Raw genomic sequence first — 18,021 nt, forward strand, 5'->3', positions numbered from 1 at the left:
AAGTCTAAGGCAGAGTCTACATGAGTGGCTGGATGGGGAGAGAGAGAGAAAAGAGGAAGTTTGGGCTGAACAACTAAGAGAACAGAACTGCAGCTAATGGAGTTTGGAAACACTGTGTGAAGGCTGTGGGGAGATGGAACAGAAATTTCTCTTCCCCTCTCAGTTCAGGGTCCTTCTCCTCCCTATTAGGTGTTGCGTATCAGCTAAAGATGCAGTAGCTCAGTTTTGGAAAGATTTGAGATGTCATTTAGATTTTCAAGAGAAGATGTCAAGTGGCAGTTAAGTATGGCGTTCAGGTTGTTGATATGGTATGCTGTGGAGAAAGAATGAAATATTGAGCGGGTGAGAGTAGACAAGAGAAGAGATCCTTTACTGTGCTCTTTCTGAACACACCAACATGTAGAATTAGAGAAATACAATATTCGTGTACTACCAAATATCTGAGTGTCTGAGCACTGTTCCTCAGGCTGAGGACACACCAGTGGATATGACAAAGGGACAGGTAAAGGAGACTGAGAAGGAGCGCACAGAAGTAATGTAGTCTCCGATTTTTCACACTTCCAGTTTGCAAGTGTATAATCCTCTATTCTGCACCCTCATTCTATTTTGGAAGACTGTACTCATATCGTAGCCAGTCTTGGTTTTTCTACCTCTAGGCCACCTAGAGATGAAAGCCAAGTGATATCCCTCAAACACTGCTTGTGTGAAGTTGCCCCCAATCTCAATCACAAGTACGAGCTGTCAGGGAGGATCATTTCTAAAATTTTTCCTGGCTTTAAAGCTCCTATAATTTTTTGACAGAGCTTGTCTTCTTTTCTAGTATTCTATTAAAATATATTATGTTTACTCTTCATTCAGAAAATAACTCATCGGTTAATAAATAATGGTGCCAAGATCGAAATGTAGGGAACTAAACAAAGACTCCTGCTGGCTAGGGTTGTGGAAGACTTCAAGGCCCAACTACACAGGACTGGACCAGGCTTTTCAGACACGAAGCTGGTCGTGGGGCAAGTTTGCCTCTCCAGCTCAGGCCACACACAACCAAGAATCTATAACTGAAAAAAACATCATGCTGACCCAAAGTGATTTGGTTAAGCTTTGACAGATGGTGCATTCTCATGCCATGATCTAACTTCTGATATGAGGAGAACACACTAAAAGGCCAACAGATATGGCCTTCATCATCCAGTAGATCACTTAGTTCTCGCACAGCCCGGCCTGGCCCAGCAGTTATAGCCAAAGCAGGCCAGACCCTTAGAAAAGATAATGAGGGCTTTCAGAAGCTCTAGTTGAAATATGCTGAACACCTGAGATGACCTTAAAACTCATCATTTTGAAGGTTCTCATTCCAGGTGAAGACAACTTATATTTTCTCCAATGTTCTTCATTTTGTTTCTGACCCATCCAGCTGATTTCTAGGGGCATAGGTCATGATTTGTTTCATTTTTCAGTTTTTGCCATAGTAGTGACCACAAGTATCTATATTATCTCTAGTCTTCAAAATATCTCTGCAAAATGGAAATTCTTATTGTTAATATGTAGATGAAAAAACAGATTCAGAAAAATGAAACAACTTTTCTGAGATCAACTATTATTATGTGATAAAACAACTTTTAGATCTGTCTGCATCCATGGCCTGTGCTTTTTCTAAGTCAAGTAGACACAAGATTTCAGGCCAAATCCCAGTTTACTGTCTCTGGTGTATTAAGAGTAGTAGAAACATATTTGGAAATGTTCAGATCTGTAGGAAAGTATGCATAGCTAATGCCTAGCACCTCACTAATAGAGAGAAGGTCTCCGAACTGGGAAGGGGAAGGGAGTCACCGTCTGATCTCCCAAAAATATTTCTTCTGCCTTCTTATCCAACTTTGTCCAGGGGTAGACTAATACTTTATTTTAATGGACTGTTTGGAGCTTTGAAGGGTTTGGTTGATATGGCTATGTTTATTTATATAGTCAATTTCTTTGTTTACCTGAGGTATCTGAAGAAAGAAAGACAGATGGGGAAGAAATGTAACTCTAAACTGATGACAGGATAAAAGAAATATGAGGAACCTGCCACAGCTCAATTTTGGTCTCCTGGGCTCTACACATAGTCAAAAGTTCTCAATTTGGTTTTCTTCTCAGGTTTAGTTAGTTTTATATAGGCTGGATCAAAGAAAGGACTTATGTAAGACAAGTAACTATAGACAATTTGCTTAACTATATCAGAGAGGTATGAGTCAAATGCTTGAGTATCTTAGGTACTGTGCAGGAATTATTTTTAGTCTCCTTCATAGTGAGCTTAAAATGTAAAATCATGATTCTCCAATTAAGAAAAAGGGAGATCAGCCTAAGAGTGGCAGAGTGACCTGTCCCAATGACACAACTAGTAAACAGAGACACTGGGACCTGAGTCTAGGTTTCCGGGACTCTCTGTGTCTATGTTTTTATGGACTGAGACAATGAATCATAGATGTGGGCTCTGGTTTCCCCTCTGACACTAATGCAGAGCAGAACACTCTAGTCTTTGGGTCCCAGGTGCCTCATGTACAAAGTAGGGCTAAAAATATGGTGCCCATACAGTAACAGAGAAAACACAAAATGACTTACTGTTTTGAAAAGATCCTATCTAACGTAAAGGCTTTGCAATTGTGAGGGATTACCATTACTATTTTTATTATTTGTTTTTCTGGGCTTCAGTTTTCTCAACTTTAAAACTAAAATGTGGAGCCAAGTATGGTAGGATATGCTTATGATCCCAGCACTTTGGGAGGCTTGAGGCAGGGGGATCATAGGTTCAAGTCTAGTCTGGGCAACTTAGATCCTGTCTCAAAATTTAAAAAATAAAAATAAAAAAGGGTATGTAGCTCAAGGTAAAGGTAGGCATTGCAAAATAGATACATATATAAATAAAATAAAATAGTAAAGTAAAATTTGAGACTAGATGATCTTCAGGGTTTCCTTCCTTGTTCTAAAATTCTATGGTTTTAATCAGTTCCATGCTACAAAAACAGTTTGGCTTTATGGGGTGCTTTTTAAAAATAACAGGTAATATTGTATATCAGAATTTTCACAATGCCAACGATTATAGCCTCTTGGGTTTACAAAGGGTTGTGAACTCCTACTGTTCCTAACTTAGTACTGAAGAACTCCACTGGAATGAGAAAAGCTCCCTAACAAATGCTAGTTGGTGTCTATATAAATGAGCAAAAGTCAGTGTCTCCCAAGAATCAGCCATAATAGGACTGGAGGGACCAACCAAGAAATCAAAGCCAGCCTTCCTGGAAAGTTGTGCAAGCTGCATGGGTTTCAGAGAGAGAGAAACATCAGATAGTACCTTCCAGGAGCCTACCCAGCAAACCCAACACTGTGTAGTGCCCCAATCCACCATCACCAGCCCCCCAAGCAACCAGATGGTTCCGAGGACAGGCTGAGTTGAGTAGATAGTAACTAAGGTACATAAAGCAACTAAATGTTTGTATTGTTTGATTATTCTGAACTGGGGCCAGAGGTCTGAGCATCTCTTGGGAGGTTGACAGTATGCAATATAGCAAATAGAAGGGAGATTTCCTTCTATCTTATCTTTGAAGTCAAATATTGCTTTCACTGTTTTGATTGGTTTATAGTGTTCTGTTTTGGGGTTGATTTTGCTTTACCTGATTGAATGGACAACTATTGTGAAGATAACAAGATATACTAATGGTACCTATTATTATTATCCCCGGTATCTTGCTATGAAGTTCTGTACCAATCTTGCTGCATTGTTTTATTGCTTTTGTTCTGTCTTGTTTTGTTGTATTTTACTATCTTTAAAGTAAAAAAAAAAAAAAAAAAAAAGAAGAAGAAATAAGCAAACACTTTCTACCAAATCAACCAGAGAAATAGAAAGATATTATCCTACGAACCCAGCTTCAACCCACCCTGACTTGGAAAACCAAAACCGTCTCTTCCCTAATTAAAAACAGAAAAGAATGGCACCAATTTGTAGTCATTATTTTGTTATCTAGTTCTGCTTTATCAGAAATAGTATCACCAAAGAATTTCTTGAACTAAGAAAGGGCAATTATAAAAAAGCTAACTGCATCATCCAGAGTACCATGGTAACCACCATCACTGGTTGTTAGTTTCTAGACTCTAAGTCAGCTAGCACTTTGGCTTGTTAAGTAACACTGCAAAAACAGCAAAGTCATGACCCATTATCTGGCGATTTGACTGCACAGCTTTGGATTCAGTCCCAGAACTACCCCACATCTCTCCATCAGCTCCATACTGTAGGCTCCCAGTCAAAGCCTGTTCACCATTTATTCAACCAATAGTTATTAAAATTTATTGTACACCAATAAGTAATTCTCAACTTGTATGTTTACTTCATTTTTTTCGGTTAAATAGAAGCTGCAAGTGAGATGCCGCAGAAAAAAGTTCTGTGAAGAGTATTGTGGAATAGGGATTCGACCAAGGCAGACACGGAACGAACTAACAGCTAACAGCCAGAGGATGAAGAGACAGTTTAAAAAGTAGACAGAGAGTAGACAGCATGACCATGATCCTGTGTCATTACAAAAAGATTAAGTTACATTTAGTATCCTTTATTAAGGGAGGCAGGAATGGGTATAAAACATTTTAGAAATATTACCATCAAAATGGTTAAAACATACTATTTTGCATTTGAAGGAAATAAAACTTACATTTGACAAATACTGCATTATACTTCATTCCCCCTATGCTGGCAGAAAAGCAGTATTATTACAGCACCTCGCAGCAGTCACAGGCAGTGCTGGCTCTGCTCTTCTTTTATTATTCTAGCTCAGACTCCTGCCTCAGTGGAATGCTTTTCCCTTCTTAACTCTGTAACACCGTCCTTCTCTTTCTTTTAAGACCAAGTAGAAATTCTACTTCCTCCAAGTTTTCACAGATCATCTAAGAAATTATTTCTCCTTGCCTCTTCACCTACAGATGTTTTCTGGATGCTCTTTTTTGTGCCCTGGGTTGCTTTATATTACCCTTTCCACCACAACTTTCTTCCCTTCATATTCTCACATTTATATACAAGTTGGTGCACCAGAGCTGTGGTGCGCAGTGCGCATTCCCAAACTGCCCAGTCATTGAAGTCCTGCAGAGTGAAGGTTGGCTGGCCCAAGCGATGCTTTCTCTCACAAATGTAACAACAGCCCAGGAACCCTACAAGGCATCACTGCCTTTACCTATCCACTTCCTTCTCCTGCAGAGCTCTGCTCTAATAAACTCTTTCTCAGCCCCCTTTAGGGTTCGGCTCAAAGGATTCTATTCTTACCCAAAAGATCAGGATCCCCTATTACATGCTCTCAGGGAACCCTATCATTTTTCTTCAAATCGCTGGTAACCGTTTGTAATTATTTGTTGGTTAGCCTCTCTTTCCCTAATGGACTGCAAGCCCCAGGAGGGCAGGAATGATGTCTGTCTGGTCCATTTTGTATCCCCAATACTTAGTAAGGGCTGAAACAGAGTAATACATAGCAGGAAGGAAGGGAAGAAGAACTTGAAAAGAATCTGTTTGGAAAGGAATGCATAACAGAAAAAAAAAAAAAGATACAATTTTTGGAGGTCTACAAGTCCCCCAAACAGCAAGCCACTCAGAAAGTAGACAGACACTCCTCAGAGACATCCAATGCTTTATGGAAGCCAGAAACACAACCAAATGTATACAGTGGTGAAAACATGGGGTTGTGGTAAGCTACAATATTTTTCAAATGAAAGACCCAGGAAAGATGATAAGCGGAAATCAAATTTAGCAACGGCCTGTGGGATTTAGATTAGATAAAAAAGAGTCTGACAATGAAGGCTGAGATGGCCTGGAAAGCAAAAGACAAATTTTTTTAAAAAAAGTGTGAATTAGATTCTCTCTCAGGTTCTTTAATGCTTCTTCCAGATCAAGGTTCTATTTTTACCTAGCATTTCTTTTGCCAGACTGGAAAAAAAAAAACAGCGCATAAAAACATTATAACAACCATAACGAAAATTTTTAAAGAAAGAAAAATAAGCCTAGAACTTTACCATCTTATGTAATTATTTTTATTTTTTTTCTCATTTCATTTTTCCTCCCTATACACAATAGAGTATGCTTTACCTATGTTTTTATCTTTTACAAGGTACATATTTTCTAATTTCTAATTTTCTTTTTTTCTTATTAATTATTGGTTTAACACATTTTAAAGCATATCACATCTAATTTTACTAGTGAAATGTAAGTTTGAATAAAAGTTTTTATTCTCTTCGATGGAAGACAAAGCATATAGCACCAACGTTTTGATAGGTCTTTACAGAATTATGCAATGGAATGATCAATCTTCTTCCTGAAATGGCTCATATTAGAATTCTGGGTACTAAAAAATGGTCTTTATGACTATATAATTTACCAGCAAAAAGGTTACATTGTATATCTGGGTCAGGAGCACTTACTGGCTGGTTAGATATATTTTAGACAAGAGTCCTTGCAGAGATTCTAGAGAAAAGAAGGTATGTTTCAGCTCCATAATGGCTCCTTAGTGTCTCTCTTAGTCTGTATTTCCAGGGTCTAGTACAATGCCTGTTCCAAAGCAGAGTTCAAAAGAGATTTCAATGAGTGAATTAGTAAGTAAAGCCTGAATATAAAAATAGCAATAGGCTATTTTAAAGCCATGCTCTGTAGCTACAATGTGCCAGCATATGTGGGTTGTCTTTTGCTGGGACAGATGGCTTTACTAACTCAGCAGAGTTAACTGAGTTAACTGCCAGTGCTGTAGTACTCAGAGGCCTCTGTGTTCAGAACATAGTTTTAGTCATTCCCCCTATTATCTTTGCAGTTCTGATTTTCTCCTAAAAATAATCTATTCCACGAGTAAAGGCTCTATTTTATAAATTAGGCTTTCCAAATTACAGAACTCAACGTTGAAGAAACCACAATGAAAACAATACTAATCATGAGACATAAACACTCTAGGGGTTGGATTTATTTAATTAAGGCTGTAATATGTACAATATATTTCATTTTATTTATTTTATTTTTTTGGTACCAGGGTTTGAACTCATGACATCGCACTCACCAGGCAGGCACTTATGCCACTGAGTTAATCGCCAGCCCCTGTGCAATATATTTTAAATATACTAATATAGTAATTATTTCATGATAATGAGAGGAATCTCTTTGGATGATTTTCATAGTTCTCTTTTCTGTTCCATATTTTGTCTTTTTTTTTATATGAAGGATATAGCTTATAAATGCTACTAAAAATTTTAAAAAACCAAAATATGGCACCTAGTCATAGCTACTCCACCCTCCATGTTCCCACTGGATTTTACATTTCTTTTACAGCATTTCTGTTTTAATGGTCCATGCAGAGGCCCATCTTACTCATGTATATCAAGATAAGACTTGTGAATTTTGATGTTATTGGAAGTCATAGGGAAAGGTGAGTCTAGCCTGTCTTCTACCTTTGCAAAGGAGAACTACTATTCTTACACTAAGCTCTAGGCTTTTTGGGACTTTCTATATCTCATATATCTCATTCTACATCTCATATATCCAACCTTAACAGAATTTGAACACAAAAATGAATGGTTGCAATAACTAGACAAAAACCAGTAAGATGTATAATTTTTCTTCTGACATTTAAAGTTTGATTTGTCCTGCTGCAAAGTCTAAAAAAATTGGGGTGAAGATAATTAATAATGCATTTACTAGTGCTCAGCAGATCTTTTTCATTATACTTTATTACAGTTTAATTCTTTCAGTCATCTATTCAATCTTTCAAGAAGTATTTAATGAAAATTTACTAAATATCATAGCCATCGTTAAATGCTAAGGCTACAAAGATAATGCTTTGCACATGCTCACCATATTGGGGGGAAGGCACATATAAATAAAGATTGATAGTACAGTTTAAATCAGTAATACAGATAATGAGCCTGGTACATGCCTGTACACACTTCACTTGGGAGGCTGAGGTAAGATCATAAGTTTGATTTCTGCCTGGGTACCTTAGTGAGGCCCTGTCTTACAATAAAAAATATGAAGGTCTGGAGAGGTAGTTCAGTGTGAAGCATCTGGGCTCAATCTCTCAAACCACACAAAAAAAAAAATTGTAATAGAGATCCATATATGGAACAATGAGGTTGGCCTAAATTGGAGCTTAAGAAAAAGGTTCCAGAGGAGGCAGCCCCTGAGATGAGTGTGAAAAGTGGAGCCAAAGCTGGATTAGTCAGGTAACACATATTCCTAACAAAGAGTACACTATAAATAAAAGCACAAAGATAAAAACAACAACAACAACAACAAAAAAAAAACCAGCATCATGCTTCTGCAGAACTCAGGGTTGCAGTAGCCAAGAACTGTGGCAAGAAGTGGGGAGCTATGAGGCTGGAGGCCAGGGAGGCAGGAGGCTGTGAGCAATGCTATCCCTGTGCTCAGATTAACACTATTCTGGAGACAGCAGAAGCTCCAGAAGCATTTTAAGTAGAGAATGCCATTCCTGGAGATTATTCTAGTGGCTCTTGCATAGCACAGATTTGAGACAAGTGTAACTTCTTCGGAAACATCTGGACAGATGAATAATAGATTGTTTGTATTTAATTATCACTAACACTTAGCATTTATGATAAGTTCTAAATATGCATCATAAAGCAACAGTCTTAATATTTCAAACTACCTTGTGAGTAAGACAGATACAGTTAGTTAAGTAATTTGTTCAAAGCCAGTATCAATCCAGGTAGCCTGGCACCAAAGCTTATGTTATCATTTCCATTTGTTTAATTTCTGCCTCTTGTATTAGAATGAAATCATGCACACAGGAACCATATTTGTGTTCTCCACTGTGCCTATACACCAGGTACATAGTAATTATTTGTTAAAAAAATCAATGAATAATTTATGTATAGGTTCAAGAGATAGTTTGGATGTGCTATTGGTGATTGTAATATGATTTGAAGTAAGGGACTTTGGTGACTGTTACAGAGTCAATTTGTGACTTTTCACCAAATTCATATGTTGAAGCTCTCACCTCCAGGGAGGCCCTTTAAGGAAGCAGTTAAAGTTGAAGGAAATAATAAGGGTAGGCCCTAAACTAATAACACTGGTGTTTTTCTAAAATGTTTTTCTAGGAAGAGGAGAGACCAGAGCTCTCTTGTTATCTCTGTATGTGCCCTGAGGAAAGGCCACATCAGAACATGGAAAGAAGGCAGCCATCTACAAACCAAGAAGAGATCCCTCCCCAGAGACTCAATTGACCAGAACTTCAATCTGGGACTTCTAATCGACAGAGTCATGAGAAAATAATTTGTTGTTTAATCCATCTAGTCTATAATACTTTATTATGGCAGTCCAAGCAGACTAAGACAATCAATAGTAGGATAAGACTGAGTGATAAAGGAGAGGTGTCTAACCTGGAAAACTGGAAGGGCAGTATATGTCGCTAATTGGGAAAGAGACCTTGGGAAGAGGAGATATTTGTTGTGATTCATGCAAAAACTAATAATTTTGTATTTAGGGTTCATCAAACATAGAAATACAGAAGTTAGATATTTAAAATCAGTTACTCAATAAATGAATATTTGTAATTATATTCAACAATATTGGTAGCCATGCCCTTTTCCTGTGACTACCAAGTAAGTAACATTCTCCACTCTCAAGGAACACAGCCAATGGAGAGAATATTGCTCCTTTCATTCAGCGAAGCCAGCATTACAAATAGAAAACTCATTCTCCCTTTCCTCACATCTAAAGAACTGCAACTCACATAAAGTATAAAGATAAAAATCTTAAGTGGACAAGAGCTTTGGAGTCACATGACCTGCATTTGAATCTGGGTCTTAGAATATACGAGCTCAGTGATTACCTTGGATAGACCAAGTGACTCTTCTGGTTATTAATATACCCTGTAACTGCAGAGATTTTTAAAGGATCAAAGTTAGATAGAAAAAGATTTCATAAAGTGAAATATGCACATCAGTGATCATTTAAATTATTAAAGCTACACTTCTGACTCACAAACTGGAGGTGAATCAGCCATATGCAGCAAGTCAGAGGTGAAAAGGTTGGCTTTGTAGGTGGCAAGAATTCTAGGCTGGAGGAAAGACTAGAGAGGGGTGGGGGAGAGAAAAAGAAAGGCTATAGGATTCTATAATCTAGTTCAACCACAATTCAGTCAGTTATTAGCTATGGAAAGTGCAGTAAATTATATTATCCATCAGAGTTAGTTTTTTCATCTGTAAAATGGAATTGTTTGTTAGGGTTAATACATTATGTCAATTCGAGGTTAGAAGTTTAACTAGGAGACTCAGCAGGAAGCCAGGATCCTTACTTTGCAACATCCTCATCCTGTACAAGAGGAGGGCACACAGATTTTGTGAGTGCTACATCTGCTTGGGGTGGGAGGTTGATACAATATAAGGGAGGAAAAGCACCTTGCTCTACCCTTTTTGTTCTTGATGCTTTGCTGGTTGCTGCCTTGAAGTGTGTATGCCACCCTGTCTTGGAGCCAAATGATTATGGACTGAAACCTCCAAAAACAGTGAGCTAAGTAAACCTTTCCTTCCTTCCTGGTGTCCAGTATTTTGTCCCAGCAAGGAAAGAAAAGTAAACCAATACATTACTTATCCAGGAAGGTTATTCTGAGTATGTAAAGGGCTTGGAGATATATCTGGCAGAGTTGTTTCACAACTAATGGTAACTGTTGGTCTTATTAACATAATAATTTTCATCTACCTCTTGAAGGCTTTGTTTAGGTAGTTACTTGAGGTGCAAGAAGAAAGGAAACTGGAAGAACTATTATAACCTCTAAAAGCTAAATTTAAAAGTAAAAGGAGTTTAATTTGGCTTTCCTCTCTTAATCCAGTGTGAAACATAACTCAAAGAAACTGACCAGCGTAGTGTATGGCTTGCAGCTTAACACAATCAGCTTGTCAATTGCTCCTTGTCTTCCTGTAGATATACAAAGCACCATTAATAAGGGTTCTCTAAAGATGATGCTTCTCAAACTTTAAAATACACCTGAATCACCTGAGGGCTTGTTACAAGGCAGATATGCAGTGGATTTAGGGTAGGGCATGAAATTCTGCATTTCTAATCACCTTCCAATGGAGACAAATGGTGCTGATTCATGGACTTCCCTTAGCGGAAGTGGCAAGGCTCTGATAGGACACGGAAATATCTTCCTCCCACGGTGTTCACTGATGGAATTTTCTTTAGTGATCTGCCTAATGGTAGAGTATTAATACAACACAAACACATTTTAGGCCAGATTTAGAAATTCTTCCCAGTGACTCTTTCAGATCTACATCATTTTTTTTTTTTTGAACAGTCTATGTGTGAAAGACACTGTGCCAAATGCTGGAGCCACAAAGTTTAATAAGATAATTCCTGCTTCTGAAGAGTGCTCTTACAAACACTGTATGGCCCACAGATGTTAAAGTCCTGGAGCCAGTCTTGTCTGTACTGTTGCTTAAATTGTATACAGGATAGATGCTCAAGAAATACCAATGAATGATGAGGTCACATGTTTCATTAAAAATGTCTTTTGGTGGCAAAGGAAAACAAGACATTTTCTTAACTGTTATCTTAACTATCACATGTAAGGGTAACTATGTTAAAATGAGCCCATTAAATTGGTCCCTAATCCAATCTGACTAGTATCTTAGTAAAAAAAAAAAAGGAAAGAAAGAAAGAAAGAAAAGAAATTTGGACACACAAGGCAAAGACAAGGATATACTGGATACAGGAAAGACCCATGTCAAAACACAGCAACCTATCACTCTGAAAGCAAACGAGAAAGGCCTCAGAAGCCAAACATGCTGACAGCTTATCTTGGACTTCTAGCCTCCAGAACTATAAGAAAACAAACGTGTTGTTTAAGCCCTCCACTCTGTAGTATATTGGCAGCTCTGGTAAACTAATACAAATTTTTCATAGGACTATTTTTGGGTGCAGAAAATGTAAACATAATTGTATGACTTGATGGATGAAACTTGGGAAATATTAACACAAGGATTCAAAGAAGAGTGAGAGAGTAGCCCAGACTAGGCTAAAGCAGCTACCATACTCACATTTCCTTCCCTTTTGCCTCATGACATCAACAGTTTGGAGCTTTCCTCTCCCCAAATCTGAGACTGAAAGTCTTAGGTTTTCTTCCCTTCCCAGGCTATGTTTTGATATTTAATGCAATTTCAAAATATTGTGGCAGGAGGAAGACCCCACATTTCTCTTTCTGTGCAAGATCCTAAAGAGTACTTGTGAAGATTGTGAACAAAAATGTATTAAAAATGCCTAACTGGGAGTCCTGCTAGCTGCATTTCAGGTCTGATTCTAAAGTCAGGTCACTGGTTTGTTTTTAATAAACTCGTCAACTTCCCAGGCATGGTGGTGTAATCCCAGCCCTGAGCCAGGCAAATGGTTCCTGCAAGTTCAAGGCCAGCCTGGGCTACAAAATGAATTCAAGGCCAGCCTGATCTGCACAGCAAAACCCTGTCTCAAAAAAAAAAAAATTAAGAGAGAGAGAGAGAAAGAGAGAGAGAGAGAGAGAGAGAGAGAGAGAGAGAGAGAGAGAAAACATGTCAACTCATGTACAAATAAGTGCTTCCTTTAAAGTAGTCATTCTGTAAAGTTTTACATTTATTCTAGCTACTATTCTCAAACTAGAATTGTGTTTGAGTCTATTAGGTAGTCTTCTGAAAGATGTCAATTGTGGTAGAAAGTAGATTTGATATAAAAACATGCAAGGGCTTTTCAGGGCTAAATTTGATGAAGTAGGGCTGTGCACAGTCATAAAACCAAGAGGATCAACTCTAAAGTATCCTGGCCGATTTTTCCTTAGTAGATTTATATTCAGCCCAGAAGGCAGTTTCTTAAGACAAACCCCAAGCAGGAAGTCACCATGTCATATACTTCATTACAGCAGCAAGTTTGGGGTTGGGGGCAGGGGGCGATAGTGACTGTTTGAAGGAAACCTCCACTCATTTGGACATGCAAGTTTTTTAGGGTCTCCTCTCTATAGCTTTATTTTCTTAGGTCCTGATTTATGTGATTTCACTGGGCTGGAGTTCCCAGAAGTACAATTCCATTGTCTTAGCTAACTCTTAATCACCAATTTGGGTATTTTGTGTGTTCAATGAATGGCTGATGTCCGTTAAATATGGGAAAGAATGTCTGTGATATCTCGGGCTTATTCTAATGCGATTCAAGGGGCAGAACTAGGAGGCTCTGGAGTTACACTTTTCTGCTAAATATGACCTTGTCCGCTGCTGGAGCTGTCCAGCAAATGGGGTTTGCTTCAGAAACTGTGAACTTTTGTAACTGCCGGAGTTCAAATCAAAGGTGGCTTGTTTACAGAGGGACTCCTCTAGGTGGAGTGATGCAATTAAGCTATCTCGAGTCCAGTCTACATAATACCTGGCACCTGACGCCCTGAAAATATCCTGATGGAATGCAATGAACGAGAACTACAATGCAGCTTACCAGCCAACTAGCAGGGGAAAAGCCTGTGGGCTCACTTAGATGGAGGAAGTAGGGAGAAGTGAGAGAAAATAGCCAAGAAACCCAGAGGCAGGTTCTCTGAGTTTCTGCTACCATACCAGAGAACCTGCTTGCGGAACTTGAAGCTATGGTTATAAGGGACAGCACCTTTGGAAGGGAAGGGAGCTGAAGGAGGAAAATGACCACTGCTCACCCTTTTTAAACTCCTCCAGCACTGTGTCCAGCCGGGTATCATTGAAGACGCAGTGTAGAGGCCGGTTGTAGAAGCGGGTGACGGTAAGGAGTGGGGTGCAGTCATCGGGGTCCACAAAGGCCAAGTCTTTGACAAACAGAATGTCCACAATGTTGTGCCGCTGATCGCCCTCGTACACCGGGATGCGAGTGTAGCCACTGCGAAGGATCTCGGAGACAGTGGCGAAGTCCAGCACCGCGTCTGAACGCAGCATGAAGCAGTCTCCTAGTGGGGTCAACACCTCCTCTACCACCTTGGTGCGCAGCTCCAGAGCGCCCTGGATGATGTTCAGCTCCTCCTTCACCAGGTCGCTGTAGGGGTCTGCAGCCCTCAGCGTCTCCAGCAGTTTCTCCCGCGTGTAGAAGGTGCTGATCTCCTGACGCAGCGCCCAGTCCAGCAGGCGGCCCAGCGGATAGCACACCGGGAAGGCGGCCGCCATCAGGAGCCGGGTCAGACACACGCTGTGCGAGGCGATGGCCAGGCCGTGCCTCGAGCACACGGAATAAGGGCAAATCTCGGCTCCTAGGAACACGGCGCCCGTGCACACAAGCGCCGGCAACCACGGGAAATGAACTCCCGCCTCGCTGTAGTCCTCCCAGGGACCCCCGACACCCGGCGGCAGCGAAGCGCACAGCCAGCCGGCCAGGGCGGCGTTGGCTCCGGCTTGGCCCAGGAGAAGGGTGCAAAGCAGATGGGTCCCCCTGCCGCGTACGGCCTGCACGCGGCGTGCCTGCTCCTGCTCGGCGGCCGAGCCACTGTTCCGCAGCACCCGTAACTCCACCGGGTCCAGCGAGAGCAGGCTCAGGCGCAGGCCGCTGAACAGGGCGGACAGGGCCAGCAGCAGGAGCGCCCCGAGCGCCCGCAGCCACGCGGGCGGCAGCAGGTCCCCACCCGGGCCGTAGAGCCGCGGGCGGACGCGCAGCAGGAAGCCGCCCGCGGCACCGTGGTGGTGCCAAGCGCGCCCATCCCAGGCGCACAGCGAGAAGAGCTTCCCGCCGCCGCCCGCCCCACCGCGCTCCGCCTCGCCCTTGCGCAGCTCTCGCACCCGCACCTGCACCAAGGCCGAGCCCGCCACGCCCCCGGGGCGCAAAGGCCCCAGGACCTCCACGTCGGACGCCCAGTCGCTCTGCTCGCGGCAGCGCTGAGGTCCCGGGGCGTGCGTGGGGAGCGCGCTGGTCGCCGCGCCGCTCCCGCCTGGGGGCTCCTCGATAAACACGAGCCGCGGGGCCCAGGCGCCGGTGCTGTTTTCCCCCGGGGAGACGGTGGGCGCGGGCGCCGACGCGGCGGCGGCCGGGGGCCCAGGCTGGAAATAAACGCGTAGGAGGAAGCTGGTGCCTTCGGCCGCGCGCAGGGTGCCTCCCTCCAGGGACACGCGGCCTCCAGCAGTGTCTTCCGGCCTCAGACCCAGGAGCCAGGCAGCGGCGGCCGGAGGTCGGGGAGACAGAGAAAAGAAGAGCAGGAGCACAGCTCCCCGGCTGCAGCAATCCCGCAGCCTGACACCCACCGCTGCCACCGCCATCCTGCACCCAGCGCGGCCGCACGTGACACTGCAGAGAGCGGAGCGAGAGCGGGAGGAGGAGCTGGAGCGGGGAGCAAGGCCGCAGGCTGCTTGCCACGTGTGCTTCCCTTGCGCGCGTGGGCTGGAAGCTGCCTGGGATCGGAACTTGCCTGGGAAGACAGTCACAGAAGACTGAGCACTTCTGCAGAAGACCGAGCACCAACTCAAGGCGCAGAGCCTTGGGCACACTTCAGTATATATAAACTGTAGGCTGAGGAAGGCTTGGCTTGGGGCAAGGCCTCCTACTCTAGCAATAAATCAGCCCTATGCAAACTCCTACCCAGCAGTAATTCCTTGCCCACTCCACCGCTTCCCCACTGGCCCAGAAATATCCCTGAGGTTTTTTTTTTTTTTTTTTTTTTTGCTGTTATTTGCATTCTTTCTTCTAGTTAAAAGATATTCTTGAGGCTAACCTTGAATTTGTGAAAATTCTTAGTGTTTGATCGCAATTCCAGCTGATCTATCATATTGTGAATATTTCTAGATCATTTAAATTTAATTCTGTGTTAAGATCTGAAAATGTCAAGAAAATGGAAAAGATTATAATGCCACAGTGTAACTGGTACTATGCAGTAGGAAAAAGTCTAGAAAGGAATAGTAAAGAGATGCAGAGCCACATGCTACTACTGCTTGTGTTGCATATGAATACAGTTATATATAATACATATATGTAAGTATTAGATTTAAAATGCAGTTAATACATGAGAAATGTAATAGCATTTACCTCTAGGGAGCAAAATTAGGTTTTGAAAGTTTGGCTGAGACTTTTAAGAAATTTTAGAGCAACAGAAATTTACAAAAATTATATACAGGGATCCCTTTACCCTTCACTCAATTTCCCCAAATAGTTACGTCTTGACTTTAGTGTAGCACAATATCGAAAATAGGAGATGTGCATTGATGTAATGTATACATGTAGTTCTACATTGTGGTATGTATAGATTTATATGTTAGCAACAATACAATCAAAGTAAAGATCTTGGAGAATTTCTATTAAATTCTTTGTCTATTTTATTAATACAAATTTGTGCATATTATCATGTGGGCCTATGTTACTTTTTATGCATTTATTTTGAAAATATATGTAGCATAATCCATTTTTTGATATATTCTATGAGTTTTGATGAATATATATGTAACCATCACAAAAAATTAATTCCTTTGGGATGACAATTGTTTAGTCTGTAATGTGCTTGATTAGCATGCGGGAGGCCCTGGGTTCCATGCCTAGAACAGGGGAAAAAAAGTATCACCTTTCTTCTTCTCCAGCATTTTCTTTTCCAGAATGTTGTATAAAAAGAATAGTATTGTATGTAGCTTTTTGAGGTCTTGAATCCCTTACCAAATCATAAATTATTTAAGATTTATGTATATTATTGTATTTATCAATAGATAGTTCATCCCTTTGGATGAAGTACTAAGTAGCATTCCATTAAATGGATGTGTAACAATTCGTTTAGTTAAGAAAGTTATTTCCTATTTTTAGTAATTATGAATAAAGCACCTATAAACATTTCGTGCACAGGTTTTTGTGTGAACATAAATTTTATTTCTCTTGCATGAATTTATCATAGGTCTGTTTATCTGAAGTCACAGAGTTTTTAAGCTTTTATTTATTTTGGTGCTAGCAATTGAATCTGGGACCTTGTAAATGATCAGGACACACTACCACTGAGCTAGTACCCTTATTTTATTTTTGACAGATAATTGTACATATTTATAGATCACTTTCTCGTTATTGAAACACAAACTTGACACGGACAATTTAAAGGCAGAGAGGTTTATTTTGGCTCATATTTTCAGTCCACAACTGGCCAGCACCAGCAGACTGGCATGACAGAGGCACAGCAGAGGAAAGCCACTCATGTCAGGGCAGCAAAGAAGTGGGAAAGGAAGGAGAGGCTAGAGAGGAAGGAAGGCCTTTCAGGTCAGATCCCCAGTGAGCCCCAGGTCCTACCTCTTACTAGCCAGTTGGCTGTAGCACAGCATAATTCAATCATTTCCAACGTCCCCACCTATGAGCCCATGAGTCTCTTGGGACATTTAGATGTAAACAATAACAGTACACTGTAGAGCTTGGCTGCATGCATAGTGCATTGTGAAATCATCAAATCAGGTAATTCACACACCTATCACCTGAAATATTCATGTTCTGTTGTAAAAACATTTAAAATTCTTTTAAATATTTTGAAATATATAACATATTAACTATAATCACCTTGCTGTACAATAAAGACTTTCGCCCCTAGGTTATTTATCCTATCTGACTTTAACTTTGTAGCCACTGAGCAACTTCTTCCCTCCCCAGGCCACCAACTCTCCTATCTGTGGTAAACAACATTCTACACTCTTCTTCTTCCACGTATTTAGCTTTTCTACATTCCACAAGTACTGTGGCATTTATCTCTCTGGTCCTGGCTTATTTCACTTACATATTGGCTTCCAGGTTTATCTGTGTGCATGGGCTACATTTTAAAATCCAATAGTCCACTGATAAACAGAGGTTGTTTATGTCTCTTAGATCTGTGAATAGGCAACGCACATGGGAGTACAGGCGTCTCTTCAGCATTCTAATTTCAATTCCTTTCATATATACTCAGTGGTGGGATTGCTGGATCATATAGTAATTCTACTTCTTGTTTTTAAAGAAAATTTCATGCCGTTTTTCAAAATGATTATTCTTATTTGCATGTATTACTTTTTAAAATATGAAAGTAATAACTCCACATACTGCCTTACACGCACACCTTTGACTAACATAAAAAATCATTG

The 18,021-nt window shown here is 40.9% G+C and overlaps 1 protein-coding gene across 7 annotated transcripts in view; it reads right to left on the reverse strand.

The window, feature by feature from the left end:
* Positions 1-15,295, reverse strand: part of Cnnm1 (cyclin and CBS domain divalent metal cation transport mediator 1) — a 68,867-nt gene extending 53,572 nt beyond the window's left edge. The window contains exon 1 of one of the 7 annotated variants that reach the window (XR_010046300.1): positions 13,653-15,295. Coding sequence is in view for 5 of the 7 variants with exons in the window: in XM_063245068.1 (XP_063101138.1) it covers positions 13,653-15,210 (1,558 nt within the window). In the remaining 2 variants the exon portion in view is untranslated. The remainder of the gene's footprint in view (positions 1-13,652) is intronic. The other 6 variants (XR_010046299.1, XM_063245068.1, XM_063245066.1 and 3 more) reach the window with 6 other exon arrangements.
* Between the last annotated feature and the right edge of the window lie 2,726 nt (positions 15,296-18,021).

The sequence above is a fragment of the Cavia porcellus genome, unplaced genomic scaffold, assembly GCF_034190915.1.
Source record: "Cavia porcellus strain 051 isolate PalLab524CR breed Dunkin Hartley unplaced genomic scaffold, mCavPor4.1 scaffold_2, whole genome shotgun sequence".
Lineage (NCBI taxonomy): Eukaryota > Metazoa > Chordata > Mammalia > Rodentia > Caviidae > Cavia > Cavia porcellus.